The sequence below is a fragment of the Populus nigra genome, chromosome 4, assembly GCF_951802175.1.
Source record: "Populus nigra chromosome 4, ddPopNigr1.1, whole genome shotgun sequence".
In the NCBI taxonomy this organism is placed as follows: Eukaryota; Viridiplantae; Streptophyta; class Magnoliopsida; order Malpighiales; family Salicaceae; genus Populus; species Populus nigra.
The window spans coordinates 17,504,312-17,524,110 of NC_084855.1; the positions used below are offsets into that span (position 1 = coordinate 17,504,312).

General features: G+C 33.8%; 1 protein-coding gene across 1 annotated transcript; it reads right to left on the reverse strand.

The window, feature by feature from the left end:
* Nucleotides 1–9,001: 9,001 nt before the first annotated feature.
* On the reverse strand, nucleotides 9,002–9,736 carry LOC133691026 (monothiol glutaredoxin-S6-like). The gene is made up of 2 exons (XM_062111333.1): nucleotides 9,559–9,736; nucleotides 9,002–9,317 (listed from the first exon to the last, which is right to left on the reverse strand). Exons 1-2 carry the CDS (start codon nucleotides 9,643–9,645, stop codon nucleotides 9,036–9,038), a joined length of 369 nt encoding a protein of 122 aa, XP_061967317.1. The 5' UTR covers nucleotides 9,646–9,736; the 3' UTR covers nucleotides 9,002–9,035.
* Nucleotides 9,737–19,799: the final 10,063 nt, after the last annotated feature.

Here is a 19,799-nt window from a genome sequence, read left to right on the forward strand (position 1 = left end):
ATAAACTATATCAAATTAAACAAAAGGAAAGAACACAAAATCAATATTTACATACAAGGTCCATTCTTTTACCTTTAACACAAAATCCAAGGAAAAACATAATGAAGATTACAACTCTTAGGTTGCTTTGAGTTATGAAAAAAATATAAATCATTGAAGAAGTAAGAAATATGAAAATATATATGTTGACATCAATATTTACAAATAGAACCTCATTTTACCCTTAAATATGAGGAGAAACTTAAATAGGGATTACTACAACTCCTAGTTGATTTTGAGTTATGAAAAATAAAAGCAATCACCATGCCAAACTAAAAATAAAAAGAACAAATTCACACACGTCAATTATACTAAACACAAATTCATAACAATTCAAAAACCAATAACATGTTAAAAATTATTCAAAATAAATAACTTAATATGTTAGGTGTTTGTAAATTACCTTAGAGAGCTATCAAGATTGACTAAAAATTGATAAAAATGATTTACTAAAGGGTGGAGTGTGGCTGTCATACATGGGCATGTAAGGATGATCGAGGCAGCAACAACATATATCCTCCACATGTTGATGCTAAACCTTAAAAACACACACACACATAAACAATCTGCTTTGAATGATGAGTTTTAGGGTGTATGGATAAGATTATAGACTATGTTGATTCTCATGGATTAGGCCTAGAATTTATGGTTGGTTATAGGTGGAATAGGTCAGAGTTGATAGTGCTATTTGGATATCTTGTAGGTTTAATCAAGAAAAATATATGAATGGGAGGTATTATTCCAGGTATGGCAAAGATGATGATGTTTGGTTGATGGGTGTTATTAGGTCAAATTAGGGTTGTGCTTTTAAGATCTTAGACTGCTATGATTATTTAGCTTTTGTCTTATGGGAAGAGAAGAGAAGAACATGGTTTTTTTAGTGGTTTGGTAGGAGTGATTGTGGCACTATGGATGGCTAGTAAAGATGGACTAGTTTCGGGTTGATTTGATCTAGTAGGTAAGAAGAAAGACTGATATATAATGGTTGAGGTTGATGTTGTTGTTGTGGTGGTTTACGGTGGTTCAAAGAATGTCAAGTGGCAGGTATGGTTGGCAAGTCATTCATTTGACTGTCACTAGTATCACAATTTTGACAAAGCAAAAACCTAACTAAATAGAAGCTAAGTTTTAGTGTAGGGGTAGAGAGAGAGAGAGAGTCTTTTGGTTTGGTCTAATTCTTTTATTATTTCATTTTTTTTTATCTTTTCTTTCTATGCATTTCTCGGGATGGCTAATGTATTTATGATGTCTTTATCATGTACCACATGCCCTAATTTATAATGTTAGGTTCATATCAAAACTAGAAAAAAAAATATTGGAATATTTTCTTTATTATTTGCTTCTTAAATGAGGATTTTTATTATGGTTAAATAATAACTTATTTCCTTTTCATGATTGTGCGTGTTCTCTTTATATATATATATATATATATATATATATATATATATATATATATATATGAAAGACGATTTTTCTTTATATTTTTTCTTATTTATTTAATCTTTCATAATATCTGACAAAGCAAAGAAACTAACTAAATAGTGGCTAAGTTTTAGTGTTGGTAGAGAAGGAGAGAGAGAATGTGAATTTTTTGGTCTAATTCTTTTATTTTTTTGATGTTTTTTTTATACTTTTTTCTATCTTTTTTTCTATGTATCTCTCAAGTTGGCATGTATTTATGATGTTATTATTATATACCCTATGACCTAATTTATAGTGTTGGGATTCCTATCAAAACTGAAAAGCATTGAAATATTTTTTATATTATTTTCTTCTTCAATGAGGATTTCTATTATGGTTAAATAATAACTTATTTCCTTTTAATGATTGTGCATGATTTCTTTATATATATATATATATATATATATATATATATATATATATATATATATATATTATGAAAGAAGATCATTCTTTATTTGTTTTCTTATTTATCTCATCTTTCATTATATTTGACAAAGCAAAGAAACTATGCTTGTTTGGGATTGTAGTAGTAGTGGCGGTTCAAAGTGTTTTTCGCCTAGAAATGCATCAAAATAATGTTTTTTTATTTTTTAAAAATTATTTTTGAGATCACTACATCAAAACGATCAAAAGATATATAAAATATATTTTTTAGATATTTATTTTAAAAAAATTTGAGGGAACACAGTTTCAACCATGTTCCCAAATGGTCTCTAACTAAATAGTGGCTAAGTTTTAGTGTTGGTAGAGAGGGAGAGAGGGAGTGCGAATCTTTTGGTCTAATTTTTTTATTTTGTTTGATGTTTTTTTTTCAATATTTTCTTTCTTTATTTTTTTTCTATGCATTTCTTAGGTTGGCATGTATTTATCATGTCTTTATTGTATACCATATGACCTAATTTATAGTGTTAGGATTCCTATCAAAACTGAAATGTATTGGAATACTTTTTATATAATTTTCTTCTTGAATGATGATTTCTAATATGAAACTTTTATGGTTAAATATTAACTTATTTCCTTTTATAGATTGTGCAAGATCTCTTTCTATATATATATATATATATATATATAATAAATAAAAGAAGATCCTTTTTATTTTTTTCCTTATTTGTCTAATCTTCCATTATATCTCTTGACCCTCAGTTTTTCTTGCTCATCATCTTAACTTTAATTATTTTATTTTATTTAAAATATAATGAAAAAACAAGGGTAAAATATAATGTCCTAAATTAGAACATTTATAGATTTGATTATAGCTAGCTCTTTTCACTCGTTCAATTTAAAATGAATCCAATTTTTCAATGACATATGGAACATTAATGTTTCTTGATGTATGATGCAAATTTTACTGAATTTTTTGTTATCATGCTATATACAAGAAAATGATAGAGAGTACAAGTTTTAAACTCATTAACAATGTCAACCTTGGTGAGTCATCTAGGATCATCAAGAAATAAAATATGAGAAAAAAAAGAGAAGCAAAGCCCAAGTTAAATTAGTAATATATAGTGGAAAGATAGGTCTTGCTATTTTTCGAAGAACACTTTAAACAAATACAACAAACATATAGAGAGAAAACTCACCATTGCTAAAACTTTATTCAAAGATCATTGATAATTACTAATCTAAAATTTAATTTAAATATTGTGCTTTAGTTGGTTAAGAGCATCTAAAATAAAAATACTTGAAAAACCTTCATATAATCATATCATATCATGCTTATGTTTGATATAATACATGATCCGATACTTTCAATAATGAGGGATTTTATAATTATTAGAAAGTATTTAATAATATTTTATTAGTTACTCACTATGATCTATTTTGAAGATATAAAATGTCATTAGTTACTTCTGGTTCACTATAAAATTTTATCTTAATGCATATTATATATCTTTTAAAAGTATTTTAAATTAATAAAAAAATAAAATGTTATTTAGGATGCTTGGAGAAACTTTAAAAATGATTTTCTATAAGTGTTCGATTCTTATGTATGCTACATTGATAAGAATTCAACTATTTTTAGGAATGAAGGAATATGTTATTTTTTATATATTTAAACTTTAAATTAAAATTAATGGAGGCATAACAAGTTTGTTGGGTTTTTCACGGGCTGGACTAGAGTATTTGGGCTAGGTTAATTGGGCATGGTTCATAAAAAGAAAATAAAAATAATAGCATGGTTTTTACATACCATATAATTGGGTTTTTAAATATTTAAAATATTTTGCACGAGCCCGAACCCTCCTTGCCTCCCCTGGTTTCGCCCCGAGTGTGGGTGCACATCCTCGTGGAGAGGTCCTCCGATTGATTTAATACTTTGCTTTCTCTCTTTATTGAAAGGAAGAGGGTGTCATACAGTTGATTAAAATATTTCTCGATGTCGTGCTTGCTGGTTGAGGGATATTTTATGGATGAAAGTAAATACTGTACATGTACTTTATCTCTTTGTCTTTGCGATTTTCTTCTTGTTGAAATTCTTTTATTTTCTTTAAGGAGGGAGCATCTTATGGAGGAAAAAAATGAGAGAGACCGAGGAAGATTCATCTTTTAAAACAAAAAGAAACTTGTGATCTGCTGTTCACATTCAAGGACTCATCATCTTGCTTCTACTCCGATAGAAATTTTTTATTCTCCTCCACCACCATAGTCTCATGTCCTACCATTTCTACAACCATTTTATCCTAAAAAAAACTCTAGCTCTCAGGCACTCCATATAGGTCATGGGAGCCCGACTCAGTTTCTTAAATATTATACATGCAACATAAACAATAAAATAAAATTATTTGAGAGTTTTTCAAATACTATAAAACAGATCTAAAATTATTTAGAGATTTATTATCTTAAATTTGATTTTTTTCGGCCTTAAATAATTCTTTAAAGATTACATTGTTACAAATTACAAGTCGTCTAATTGACCGGCCTCCAACGATAATCCACACGAATTACCAATAAGAAATCTCTTAAATCCCTATTTAGAATAGAAAGATTGCTATGCCTATAGTGTTAACTCTAATTTTGTATTTATATAGTTTTTTTTTATCTAACAGACAACCTCACCAAAATAAAAGGTGTAGTTTACTATTTATAGGAAAATATAAAAAAACCCTATAAAATAGAAAAATATCAATTTGTTCCCTAAATAATATCCATATATTAATTTAGGATAATTTTAGAAGTTAACTCAATCAAGTCCTTGATTTTTCTAAGTCTAGAAATATAATCATTGTATTAATTATATTTTAGTCCTTAATTTCTAAAATATATTTTAATCAAGTTATACTTAATTAAATCATCTCAGTTTAATTTCTAGATAATGGTTCCTAATATGTTGGCTCAATTATAAATTATAATTATAATTATAATTAAATAGAATTAAATTAATTAATTTATTATCAATTTAACAATTGATTAATTTATATTTGAAGATCAGATGTATCGTCTAGCAACATATCATGATCCTCCAAATATTAGAAAAGTCATTAGTGAATTGACTTAACATTTCAGTGACTGGTTTCTCAATATAATTAATATCCTTTCATAAATAATGTTTTGATTTAATATTAAAGCATGAAGTATATATCTCATGTTAAATTATATTTTCTCTCTACATAATAGTCATTGATCGTTAGAATAAGATTTATAACTCTTTTTAAATCTCATTTTACCTTAGTCAAGAATTTTTCAGTCAATATTATTTAAGAACAAATGAAATATTTTTCTTAGGTATCTCTTATACCTCAATTTATGAGAATAGCTACTTCCTGATGCGAATCTCGTGGTCATGTGGTCACGCAACCTACAATTAAGATTGAGATCTAATCCTGAAAAGTCAAAATAGGTCTAATAGGAGTGTGACATAATGAAAACTTGCCCTAAGATACCAACACTATTGGAAAGAAGTAGAATAATGCCACGAAACTAGTTAATCTTTAATAAGTTAGATTCAATTCGTTCAAGAACTGAAGAATGCAAGAATCACTCTCACACGATAAAACTAAAAAAATTCAAAAGTAATATTCATTAATGGCTACTGAAATTTAGGTTACATGAGTTTAAATAATTCTTGAAAAACTAATCCTAATGGATCTACCCTAGTTCACTAATTCATCCTACTTACAAAACTGACCAAAAAACCCTAAACTGAAAAGTCCATAACCTAATTTAAACAAGCTTTGAATCCTAACTAAAAACAAAGTATTAATTAAGCCAAAACAAGTCTTGGGTTGTAGCTAACAATAATAAAGATAAAGCCTATGTAAGTCCTAAGAAATCCAAATCTTTCTGCTATAATCATCAATAAAAAAAATATTTATTGTTGCCAAATGATTATAGATTGATTGTCTGCATATATTAGTATGAAAAAGTTGAAGTGACATTGTTGCTATTGACATGGCTTCTTTTAGAAAACTCCTTATATGCTTGTCTATGAGAGATGCCTTATATAATTGATTAGAATGATTAATGTGAGGTATATCTTTCACCATCTTTTTTACTCCTAAGGATTTGAGAGATACAAATACAAGTTACTGAACCTAATATGCCAACACCATATTTCATCTCCCATGCTAGCTTTCAAGCACTTGCAATAATGGTATTGATTTTAGATATAAACACCTTAGGAATCAAAGTATCATTTTGATCTTTTAGCCGAAGACAATAATCTTTCATATGAATTTCATACCCTTTTTCAAGGAGTTGTCCCAAATTCAAAATGTTTCTTTTCAATTTGGGTACAAAGTAAACATAAGTGATAAGTATACAACTATCATCTTTTAAGAAAATTAAAATGATACATTTCTTTTGAATTTGTAATTTTGAAAGGTATCGAAATGAAACATTTCCTTTTATCTTCTCATCAAGTTCTATAATTTTTCCTTCGCCCCCACATATGTAATTGCTTGCTCCATTATCAAGGTACCACAAGTTTTTTTTCCATCTATCTTTTCATTCTTATACGCTAGCAAGAAGGTTGACTCATCTACCTCTAGCTTGTCAATAATGAGATTTTTATTTTTTTCAACATCATTAGTAGCATTGCAATGTTCCCAAGAATAATGACCAAATTTATGACAATTATAACAGTGACCATTAGAATTTTCATGCCTTCTCTTGTTTATTCTATGATAGTGGCCTATTCCTTTTGATCTCCCACGTCCTAAAATTGATTGATGGCTTTTTTCACTATTGTTATAATTACCACAATTACCTCTTCCTTTTCTTTCTTGTCATGACCACTTCCTCTTTCTCATCTTCTTTTGCTCTTTTTCTTCAACATCATCTTTCAAAAAAGCTTTGGGATTAAGGACTTGCTCCAATGATACATCTTGTCTCTTTTTAAAGTTGTCTTTTTGGGTTTATAGTTCATCCATTACTTGTTCAATTATCATTGAGTCTATATCTTATGATTCAATAACATAAACTATATAATTAAATTTTAAAATCAAGGAGTGAAGAATCTTTTCAATGACACAATTGTATTGTATCTTTTATTCATATCTCTTCATTTGATTTAAAATCTAACAACCATAAATAATAATCCAGAATTGACCTAGATTCTTTCACTCTCAAGGTTTCAAATTCACCTGTAAGTACTTGGAGTCGCATCCTTTATACTTTGTCAGCCCATGGAAAGAGCTTCGCAAAATCTTATAGGATTCTTTCTAGTGGTTCCATTAGCCACCTTCTCAAGCATTGATTCATCCAAACATTGATGAATGAGGGTGAGGGCTTTTTGATCTCCTTATCCTTACCAAAGCATCCGATGCAAACCTCTTGAACGGAAATATATGGATGACATCACAAAGTTAGTCATTTCAGTTTTTTAGAGAACCAAGGAAGAGAGAAAATCTCACTAACTCACACAACAAGGTGCAGCAAATAAGTCTTATTAATCTCAAGATTGGGTAACCCTACATGTTTGATTATGGTTTTATTTATACTGACTCTAGACTGAAATAAATTTTAATGGGCCTTTTATGTGGACTTATATGAGGTTCACTTACAAGTAAACCCAAATATAACCCAAAACATAAAGAAATAAAAATAACACAAAGCTTGGTATTGTTGTTGCATATAGCAAAAAAAAAAAAAAAAGCTAAAAAATCTAATTTTCCTAGTTTATAAGTTGTTATAGCTAAATAATCCTTCCTTGCATTCATAGGAGTAGTTGTCGCCACTATAAGTCCTTTGTAGACTAGGAAAATTCTGACCTGATTTGCCGCCCCTTTAGTTCTTTGTTTAGATTGGATTTCCTTATATAACTTGGACAAATAATAAAGCTAATTTTCCTCTTTGTTGTTGATTTAATTACTTTCTTTTCTTGTTTAGGAGAATAAATTATTGACTTCCTATCCTTGTAACATTAGGAAAAACAAGCCTAACAAGACTATTATGGGGCCGGACACATCACCACCTTGATCCACATGAATTAGGCTCTTTTTGGACTTGGATTAGATGAGTTAAAGGTTGTCATTCATGCTTCTTAGACGTCCCAAGCTTCTCTAGGTTCATCTTGCTCCATATGTTCTGAACAAGCTCATTCAATGTCTCTTTAAGCTTTTTTGCATTAGCTCTTGTAATGGGTCCACTTGACACCTCCAATAGGTTTTTGACATGATTAAGCTTGGTGTTGGACTGATACTCATCAACATCCTTCTTATTTTGAGATATAAAGTCTTCATTTAATGTTTGATCTTAACTTTTTTCTACAATCTTCCAAACATCTTGGCAAAGCTCTCATACAAAAACACCACTAGTTATCATAGTTTCCTTTTGTAAGAAGTGGAAATTAAAATGAGTACATTCTATTACTTTCCATCACTAAACCCTTTATTAGAAATAAAATGATGTTTTGTAAGAGAAAAAGGAAGTGCTTTAAGGAAGAGATTTTGTATTTTCTCACTCATATTTACAATTATCTAACAAGAGGTATTCATAGACATGCTAGTAATCTCTTGATATCTTACATGAACTGCTATTAACACCTCATACATAAACCACACTAATTTACATGAATTGCAACACTCAAAGTACATACGCATATAATTTACTCAAAAGACATGTACATGGTCGCATAGAAAATGTCAAATTATTTATTTCCACATATAATTTCATTAGGTTAAGCAACAGAATGAACTGTTTTGATAGATACTAGCACTCTAACTTGTGTCAAGTCAGGAATAACGGTAATGAACAGTTTTGATTAAGAAATTTCTCATTTACTGAAATAAAAAAAGGTTTGGAAATGCTCATGCTACTAATTTCTCGATACAAAATGCTCATGCTTTCTACCTCACACAACCGCAAATGCTTGATTTTGAGTCCGTAGAAAGAAACAGAAGTAGCGCATCCTTGTTAGGTACACCATAGATGCGTGGAAGTTCTGAAACTTTATTCAAGAAAATTAAAAACATAAGAGGTTCTGAGCCGTGCCTCTTATCATTTTCTCCTACTCAGGGAAAACAGAAAATAAAAAAAATGAACAGAAGTGGTGGTTTTATCTAAATGTCCAGCAGTCAGTGAGAAACTACTTATTCTAAACCCAAATTGCAACTGCTTGTATAAGCAATGAGATTAGTTTGTTTCTGGACGTGGAGGCTCATCTCCTTCCTTTCGTTGCCAACCAGCTGTTGGCCTATGAACACGACAGGCACTCCCTGTCGAAACCCCAGCTGCACCAGTGCCCTTTCAATTTGTTGTCCATTTGGAATTTTGTCGACCTCATAAACTGTTAGATTTGCTCCAAATCCACGTATAAGCGACTCGATGGAGTGGCTCATGTAGCTAGAACTCTTGCTGAAAGTTATCACAGGCTTTTCACGAACAGAGCCGGCAGAGCATATAGAAAATAGCCCAAGACTCCAAATAAAAATTGTTGGTTTCAAAATTAATTTTTATGAAATGAAAATTATCTCCACTTAATAAAAAAACTCTAAATACAAAATAAAGATTGTTCAAGATTTCATTTGTCAGATATACATAAAAAATAAAAAAAATATTTTTGAAATATTTCAAAAAGTCCCATTTATAATTTTGTGTAAAACCTGTATTCACCTCAAGCCGGTTATGTTCTTGAATCAATACATTCATCACAGATTCAGATGCATTGCCACATTGTTGTTGAGAGACTTTAGAAGGCATGCGACGTGAATACAATACAGAAGATTGTTGTCTGAAGGACTTTACTATGAGGAGATTGAACACCGATGAAGGTTATTTATACAGAGTTGTAATGACAGGGAAGTTTGTGGTGGTAGTAAGAATTCTGCTATGAGTGGAGGATTGGAACCGTTTAGAATGATTGGATTGCACACTGTTTTCTGCAGGATAAAATGTCGAAGGAAGACTGAATAAATTGTTAAAAACATGTGCTATTAGAGTCACAATTGCCTATTTTGATGATTACTTGCTAAAGAGCAGCCTAACTGGATTTTGAATGGCAATTTGTAAATGTGAAAATGTAGTTTCCTGTGCTAATGACAGGACTTGCAGGAGATATTTCTTGATATAAAAGTACTGTACTAATTAAATTATTCATGCATAATTGCTTGTAATTTACTATACTAATCATATACTAGTCATTATTCTACAGATATAAAAGCTTTTGGCATCCACCTCCAATGTAGTACGAGACCTCTTTAGACTACCAGGAAGCTCTGGGCTGAGTAGGACGCTGAAATTTTGATAATCAAGATATTTCTTTTCTTTGTTTTCCCCTGTTTCGAAATCAAAGAGCTCCAGTTCTGTCTATTTTGAGCATCTAGTGAGGTGGTTGAGTTTATCCACTCGAATATGACACTTCCCTCTATAGTAAGATTCGCACGAGTCCAATTTGAATTTTTTTTTTTTTTAAAAAAACCGAAAGCTTGAAAGAATGATGCTGTTAGGAAGACAATATATACTCTGCCTTTATTAGCATGGATACGTAACAAAAATCATGCAAGGGTTCCTTCATACTAGAAGGAGAAGAAGATACCCAGTGGAGCCATCACATTACTAATTCCAAACACATTGCAGAACCTGGAATGATTTACACGAAGACGTTCTGGTCAGCAAATAAAAAACTTTGTATTAGTGCTAATTAATTATTTTATCATTGCTCTCATGTTATTCTTGATAGGAAGTGGAAGGGACTTCCACTTTCAAGTCCACTATCATTTGCTTAATTAAGAGATGCTGTTGGTGGATTGTACCCACTGTTTAGCATTACTTTCCTTAACTGTTTAAAATTCTGATTCCTGGTAGATAGCCGACAATGACTTGCTCGCAGAACAAGAAAATTTTGTTCAAAGCAATAGCATTGAGCTAATATCCTAATATATCTCTTTCATACTAAAATAAAACTATATGTTATAAAATCAAATATTTTATATGGATGCCTATGTGTCTTTCTACACCCATTCATCATCAAGTTCATTCATCATCATCAAGTTCATTTGAATCTACATCTTCTTATGATCTTGAAGCTTACAAGCATTTATGTACATGTGCCTATAAATAGGAGTATTGTTGAGAGAATACAATAAACACGAATATAACTACAAATTCATATAAAAGTGTTCTCTCTTCATCCATCTAATCTTCATTGTTCCTATATATTCTATGTATTCTTTATTAATTATATTGTTTTATTATTGTATGCTTCTTAAAATATAGTTTTATTATAAGTTATTAGTATGAATTGCTCCTCGCTTTCATCTTGAAGCAAACAATCATATTTGGTATAAAGTAGAAGCATGAATTTCTCATTGGTTTCATCTTGAAGCAGATAATCATATTTAGTTTGTTGATAAGAAGTAAAAGGTATGTTTTTCTATTGTTGTTTTATGTTCTACATTTTGTTTTGAGATCAAGTATATAGGATGGAAACCTGTGACAAAATCTTAAGATTAATCTCAAGTATAACAACGTCATGTATTGATATATTTATATTTTTATAAATATTTTCTATATTTTAAAATCTATATATATATATATATATATATATATATATATATAACCAAATTTCTAACAATATTGATTTTTTTATGAAGTAACAATGACAAACCTTGCCAAACTTGAGTTCGTGGCACTTGAAATTAGGGGTAAGAATTATTTTTCATGGACCCTTGATGCCAAAATTTACTTGGATGCCATGGCTCTTGGGGACACCATTAAAGATGATATGAAGCATCTAGTCAAAACAAGGCAAAAACTATGATTTTCTTACGTTATCATCTCCATGAGGAGTTGAAGATAGAGTATCTAACAATCAAAGATCCTTTTATTCTTTGGCAAATTTTGAAAGAAAGATATAACAATAAAAAACCAGTTATTATCTTAAAAGCTCTTTATGATTGAATACATTTACGATTGCAGGATTTTAAATCAATAAATGAATATAATTCTGCAATGTTTAATATCAGTTCTAAATTGAAACTATATAGAGACAATATCACCGATGATGATATGTTAGAAAAAACATTCTCTATTTTTCATGCCTTGACTATGCTCCTGCAGCAGCAATATAAAGAACGAGGTTTTAAAAAATATTCTGAACTAATTTCATGTCTCCTTATAGCTTAACAAAATAATGAGCTTTTAATGAAAAATCATGAATCACGACCAACTGGTTCAACTCCATTCCCTGAAGTGAATGCTACAAGATATAATAATAATTATGATTGTGATCGTAATAGAGGCCGAGAACGTGGCCATGGGAGACGACGGTTTAATTATCGCAACTATAATGGTCGTAATTCATAAAATTCTTACAAACCCTCACAAAATGAGGAGAAACAAGAAAGGGGGAACAATATGCATAGCGGAGATACCAAGAAGGTAGAAAATGCCTATTATTAATGTGGAATGAAAGGACATTGGTCTCATATTTGTCGTACGACCAAACATCTTGTTAATTTATATCAGTCCTCATTGAAAAGAAAGGAGAAGAACATAGAAATAAATTTTTCTCACCGGTAATGATGATATTTATCTTTTGGATTGTCGCGGGTGCGCGGCGTCGCGGCGAAGTATCCCACTTTAAAAAACTAGGAGGTGTGTATGGTATCTATCTGGCAAATGTGGGGAGACAAGAAAATATTGTCTTTTGTTGGTAGAAAATGGAATGGGAGTCGCCACCTAGTATTTTGGTCACTAGGAACCCTAACTGGTCTTAGAGATTGGGTACGGGGACCGGTTGCATAAAGGGAAGGTATTAGCACCCCAAATACGTCCTACCTAAGGTAAGCTGCATTGTTTATTTGTCTAATAAAATCAAGGTCTCGTTGTGTTTCCTAATTGTTGGTTCGTCTATGGTTCAAGAAAAGTCCTCCTCAATAAGGAGATCCTTATCTTATCGGGTAAAACCTAACCGTTCTAACATCTATGTAAAAAATATTTAATCAGGAATACGTTTTACGTATAAATTCGTAATCTCAAATACTAAAAGAAGACAAAAAGATTTTTTTAGAATTTTTGAAATATTGGCCTAGTTCTCATGGCTTGAATAAACTGGTTATTAAAGCCAAAATGCATGCTAATACATATATTGTTTTTTTTTTTGAAACTTTCTTTGTTGTATGAAAATATGATGTTATAATATTTATATATATATATTGGAGAGACTAGGCCGTATTTTAAAACAAAACATTTTTTAATTATGTATTTTTTTTGATGTTTTGACGCAAATCGGGTATTTTAATACTAGGTTGGTATCCTTACAGTATAAAAATACAACCAAATATTAATCCACTTTGATAAAAATATGCAGAAAAATCAACAATATTTTTAAAGATATTTAGAAAGTTTTTGAAAGCAAAAGACATTTTTTTATTTTCAAAAATCTTTGATGTTGTGATGAAAACCGGGTATTTTAACACCGGATTTGTATCTTTACAGTATAAAAATACAACCATTTTTCTTTCTTCCCCTGCTGCACGTCCAGGGGAGGAAGAAAGAGGAACAGTGTCGTTCAAAACGACACCGTTCCGATCTCTTCTTCTTCTTCTTCTTTTTTTTTACATGAAACGGCGTCGTTTTAGGCAAAACGCGTCGTTTCATTTAAGTCCTGCAAAACGCCAAAACGCGTCAATTTGCAAGGCAGTCCTCAATTATCTTTTGTTCATTCAATTGCATCCCTGCCAATTTCGGTCTCCATCCCTCTTGTTGGCCGCGTTTTTCACTTTAATCCTTGGCCTTTGATTTATGCAATTGAGCCCTTAATTGATCAATAAACTTCCAATTTCTTCAATTAGGCCCCTGAATCAATTAATTCCAGCCCCTCCATTTACGCGCCTCTTCAATTTTGGTCCCTGGTCTTGGATTTCTTCAATTAAGTCCCTAATTGGTCCTTAAACTTCAATATTTATGCAATTAAGCCCCTGATTTGACTTAATAAAATCCTAAAAAATATATTTTGGCCCCAGAACTTAAATTTCTTCTAATTAAAGCCCAAATTGACTTAAAAATCAATTTTTCTTGCAATCAAATCCCCTATAAATTCATTTAAAAACCAATTAAGTCCAAAAACATCCAAATTTGGGCTTTTCTCCTCAAATTTCAAATTTTCCTTCTCAACAGGGCTCTCCTCCTTCAAGAATATATTGTCAAAAATCTCATCTTTGTATTTTTAACCTCATTGACCAATTTTCTGACCATTTTCTGAGCGCTTCTGCCTCCTGTTATTTTTTCTAACCTCCCTTGGCTATATATATATATATATTTTGTGGGGACCCAAAAATGGGTTACAACAGATGCCCCCTCTTTATAATGCTTACGGAGTAGGGGTTTTGCGCAGTAAGTTTTATAAAGATAAACCCAAAACGGAACTCCCAAAACTAATCTGGTCGAAGCTTGATTGATCTGAAACTTGTCTTTTACAGCAATCCTCCTGAGCCCAAAAACTATGATCAAAATTTATCATCTTGAGGTCCCTTCTGGCGATCTCTCTAAACCAAAATCTATAATTGTTGCTTATTCAACTTGGAATTCCATCCGGCGATTCCCTTTCAACCAAAATGAATTATGAGGTCCCTTCTAGCGACCTCCTTTGACCAATATCGAAATACGAGACCCCTTCTGGCGATCTCCTTTAACAAAAGATCTTAGAATCCCATCTGGCGATTCCTTGTAACCAAAGTTGAAAAATGAGGTCCCTTCTGGCAACCTCCTTGGATGAATATCAAAATACGAGATCCCTTCTGGCGATCTCCTTTAATCAACTTGGAATCCCATCTGGCGATTCCTTTATTTATCTTCTCTTTTTTGTTGTTTTTTTTGTTGTTTTTTTTTGTTTTTTTTTTTAAACCAACATGAAAATACGAGGTCCCATCTGGCGACCTCCAAATAGAGAAACACGAGATCCCTTCTGGCGATCTCCTTCAACTCGGAATCCCATCTGGCGATTCCTTTTATTCAAATGAAAAATGAGGTCCCATCTGGCGACCTTCAAATAGCGAAACATGAGATCCCTTCTGGCGATCTCTTTTAATCAACTTGGAATCCCATCTGGCGATTCCTTTTATTCAACATGTAATACGGGGTCCCATCTGGCGACCTCCGAATAGCGAAACACGAGATCCCTTCTGGCGATCTCTTTTAATCAACTTGGAATCCCATCTGGCGATTCCTTTTATAACCAACATGAAAACACGAGGTCCCATCTGGCGACCTCCAAACAGCGAAACACGAGTTCCCTTCTGGCGATCTCCTTTAACTTGGAATCCCATCTGGCGATTCCTTTTATTCAAACGAAATACGAGGTCCCATCTGGCGACCTCCAAATAGCAAAACACGAGATCCCTTCTGGCGATCTTCTTCAATCTTGGAATCCCATCTGGCGATTCCTTTTATAACCAACATGAAAAAAACGAGGTCCCATCTGGCGACCTCCAAATAGCGAAACACAAGATCCCTTCTGGCGATCTCCTTCAACTTGGAATCCCATCTGGCGATTCCTTTTATTCAAACGAAATACGAGGTCCCATCTGGCGACCTCCAAATAGCAAAACACGAGATCCCTTCTGGCGATCTCCTTCAATCTTGGAATCCCATCTGGCGATTCCTTTTATTCAAATGAAATATGAGGTCCCATCTGGCGACCTCCAAATAGCAAAACACGAGATCCCTTCCGGCGATCTCCTTCAATCTTGGAATCCCATCTGGCGATTTCTTTTATTCAACATGTAATACGGGGTCCCATCTGGCGACCTCCGAATAGCGAAACACGAGATCCCTTATAGCGATCTCCTTTAATCAACTTGGAATCCCATCTGGCGATTCCTTTTATTCAATATGTAATACGGGGTCCCATCTGGCGACCTCCGAATAACGAAACACGAGATCCCTTCTGGCGATCTCTTTTAACTTGGAATCCCATCTGGCGATTCCTTTTATTCAAACGAAATACGAGGTCCCATCTGGCGACCTCCAAATAGCAAAACACGAGATCCCTTCTGGCGATCTCCTTCAATCTTGGAATCCCATATGGTGATTCCTTTTATAACCAACATGAAAAAACGAGGTCCCATCTGGCGACCTCCAAATAGCGAAACACGAGATCCCTTCTGGCGATCTCCTTCAACTTGGAATCCCATCTGGCGATTCTTTTTATTCAAACGAAATACGAGGTCCCTTCTGGCGACCTCCAATATCGAAATACGAGATCCCTTCTGGCGATCTCAAACAACTTGGAATCCCATCTGGCGATTCCTTATTACCAAAGCTGATATCGATGTCGTTTTTCCTGATGGTAGGGTTCAAAACTTTTCATGTTCTCTCTTTTCCTTGTTCTTCTTGTTGTTTTAGAATCCACTAGGGTTCAAAACCGTGATTCTTTGCTATCACCCACTATGATTCTTTCTTCGTCTCCAACTTGCTGGAATGCATTAAGAACTCCTCCTGTAATGATCCAGAAAGCATATATGCAATGATTTATGATTAGATGCCATGCATGCATTCGTACCTGGTTTTGAAACATAGGCCCCATCCTCTTCTTCTAGTTCATGAGACTCCCTCTTAACATGAGCTTGCTTTTGAAGTCATGCTGGATTCATCTCTCGTGTTGCCTCCTATCATATTCTTAGAGAAAAAAATCTCTGACTTTCTTCAAGTAGTCCTTTTTCCAAAATGTATGACTTGTCATTGCCTCTTTGTCATGCTTTTATCAAATGCTTTAGCTTGGTTTTCAAATCTATAGGTTTCCGTATATTTTAAACACGTAAAACTTTTCATGAAAACATCTCTTATTGCCCCCAGTGTAGGGGTGTGATTCTAGTCTAGGCTTTTGTATAGAGAAAAAATTCGTTCAGCCGATGCTAAACTTTTTAGGTGCGATAACAACAAGACATGCACTGTTGGGATAAATGCAAAAAATGATTGTTTGTGAGATCAATGCAGAAAGAAAGAAGTCAATGGCCAAACTTTGCTTTATTGATTTAGGAGCCTACATCAAGCATAATATCTTTTTACAGAGTCAGAATTCACAGGTTGAGCTAGGTTTTCTCCATCCATTCTAGCCAACTTCAGCGCTCCTCCTGAGAATGCCTTCTTTACTACGTAAATACCCTCGTAATTCGGTGCCCATTTACTTTTGATCATCTCCAGGTAATGACAAAAGTTGTTTTTGCTTTAGCCTCCGGAGCCATTTTTATCTGATTGTATCCTGAAAAACCATTTATAAAGGAATATATGGAACTCCGGGCAGTGTTGTCCACTAAAACATCTATGTGTGGTAGAGGAAAATCATCCTTGGGGCTAGCTTTACGCACACTCTAATCTTCCCTTCCTTCTTAGGCACCACAACAATGTTAGATACCCATTATGGATACCTAACTACTTCTAGAAAGCCAGCATCCCATTGCTTCTCGAGTTCTATCTTGACCTTCATCCAGACATCCGGGTGGGCCCTCCTTAGCTTCTGCTTGACTGGCTTACAACCTTCTTCCAACGGTATCTTGTGTACTACAATATTTGTATCCAAACCGGGCATATCATCATAGGACCAAGCAAAGACATCTGTATATTCCTGTAATAGGGCGATCATTTTTGTCCTTAGTTCAGCAGTAATTAGGATACCTATTTTCAACTCCCCCTTGAACTGATCACTGCCTACATTGATGGTTTCAAGTTCCTCTGCGGCAGGTTTCCAAGTCTGTTCTCGTTGTTCTACTAGCCTGGTGAATTCACTGATATTGCTTTCATCCCACTCTTCTTCTTCCATAGTTATCACATGTTCGTTCAAGTTTGGCCATTTATTCTTGATGCTAGATGTATGTGATGTTATAGGAGATCCGCTTTCAGGATTCCTGAAAGCGGGAAGTGTTTGGTGTAAATGCATAAAAAGAAAACGATTTGTGAAAAGTGCATGATCTCACAATTTATTTAAAGAAAAGGTGGGCTCCATGACATCATGACCCTTGATTGTCAACTAGAGGAAAACATAAGCAATGACAAAAGCATGTTAAGGCAAACAAAATTGGTTTATTTTGAAAACCACCGGAGCTTCTTGGGTCACCCAGATCTGAAACTTCTCGTTTTGAGCCAACTTGCGCACAAAGGTCTTGGCAGAGACTTCTTCTATGGTGTAGACCGTCAGTTGTGGGAGTGCTTCATCTCCCTTTCTTGCTATTGTCTTCATGTTATCTCCTTCCACCTTGTTTTCCCCCAAGGTATTTATGCTCATGTTTGACAGCTCTTGATCAAGGCTTTCGGCTTCTTTATCATGTTGTATTATGTATGCAGCTTTTGGGAATGACACGCTAAGAGGAGGGATTTCTAGCTTTTCTTCTTCAGGCTCTCTTCCTTTAATTCTAGCCATCCTTCTTGCCCTTCTCCGACCAGCAGCCCACCGATAATCCTCTTGGTTAGGTTGATACCCTAACCCAAATCTTTGATCAACACATGTCATCTTTGCCGAATTAACACCTTCTGGTGTCCTGGTGATAGGGTTATACTGAAACGGGATCCCGCGTTCCAAGAAGCATTGAGCAAATAGCTTGTCTTGGTCCATCACACTGGAGCGTGAGTTGGCTGGATAGGGGTGATAGGCATAAAATGTTGTTCATTGGCCGAGTTTGCCCCCTGGTTTTGAGATGCTTGAGGGATGTGAGCTGCTGGCGCTCCTTCAGGCTGTTGTGCTGATGTTCCCTCCCCATTCTTAGCTCTCAGAAGCTGCTCAAGTAAATCGGTCAGCCGAGAAACTTCATTTTTTACGGACTCTAACTCGGTTTGATAATGTGACTCTAAGTGAGCTCTTTCGTCGTTCTCCATTCTCGATCTAGACCGGGTGTTGTGGATTTTGGATGTGGGACCTATGTTTCACGATCTGGCATGCATATGATGTATTAAAAATGAATGCTTGATGAAAATATGATGCTCGTGCAATGTATACTTTAGAGCCGACTCATGACTTTCGTAATCCTTTAGGCAAGATTTCTGAGTTGACCCGATTACTGTAAATGAGGGTTTGCCAAGTTCTTTATCATAGTAGCTTACCAAAACACATTTAGAAAGAAAGATAGGTCATGGCCTTCTTATAAATAGAAGAAGCTCATACATTGATAACAGAACAGGGCGTTATACATTGCTACCCTTAAAAGGCATTTCCTCTATTAGCTAAGTCCCCAATAAAACAGGTGATGGCCGCCATATATTCTCGATACTTTGAAGCGTCATTTCCAACTTGGGTAGCTTGTTGTTGCAATCTTTATGCATAGCGGGCTGCTTGCTCGACCTGCTTCGTTATGTGCCTTATCTTATCATGGAACACGGTGTTATCTGCAATTATCACTTCGTTATTGGCTCCTAGGGCTTCATTACTTCTTTCCAACACTCGGACCATATCCTCCGACCGGGCCAACTTATCCCTTACCCTCTGTAGTTCTTCCTTTTTGATATCCAGCTCGGCTATTTTGGAGTTAATTTGAACTGTAAAGCTGTCCATGTAGTCTTGACATTCTTGACGCTCTTGCTTAGCCTTACTGAGCTCCTCTTCCATCTCGAAGTAATGGCTTCTCATCTCTTTTAACTCTTCTTCTCGTATCTCGATCTCCGATTGTAAAGCCATCATCCTTCCTTTCGAAGACTCGGCTCTCTTCTGGTAATCTCTCATATCAGACTCTGCAGCCTTTCTTGAACTTCTCTCTTCCTCCAATTGCATCATATATTAAGCTCTGATCCTTCTTTCCTCTTCTATGTCGAGATGGGCTAGCCGATTTTTCTCTTTTTCTACTTCTACCTTCTTTAAAAGAAGGCTCCTTCCCCTTTTCAAGGAATCCATAATCTCTTTATCAACACTCATCTTGCCTTTGGTTGAT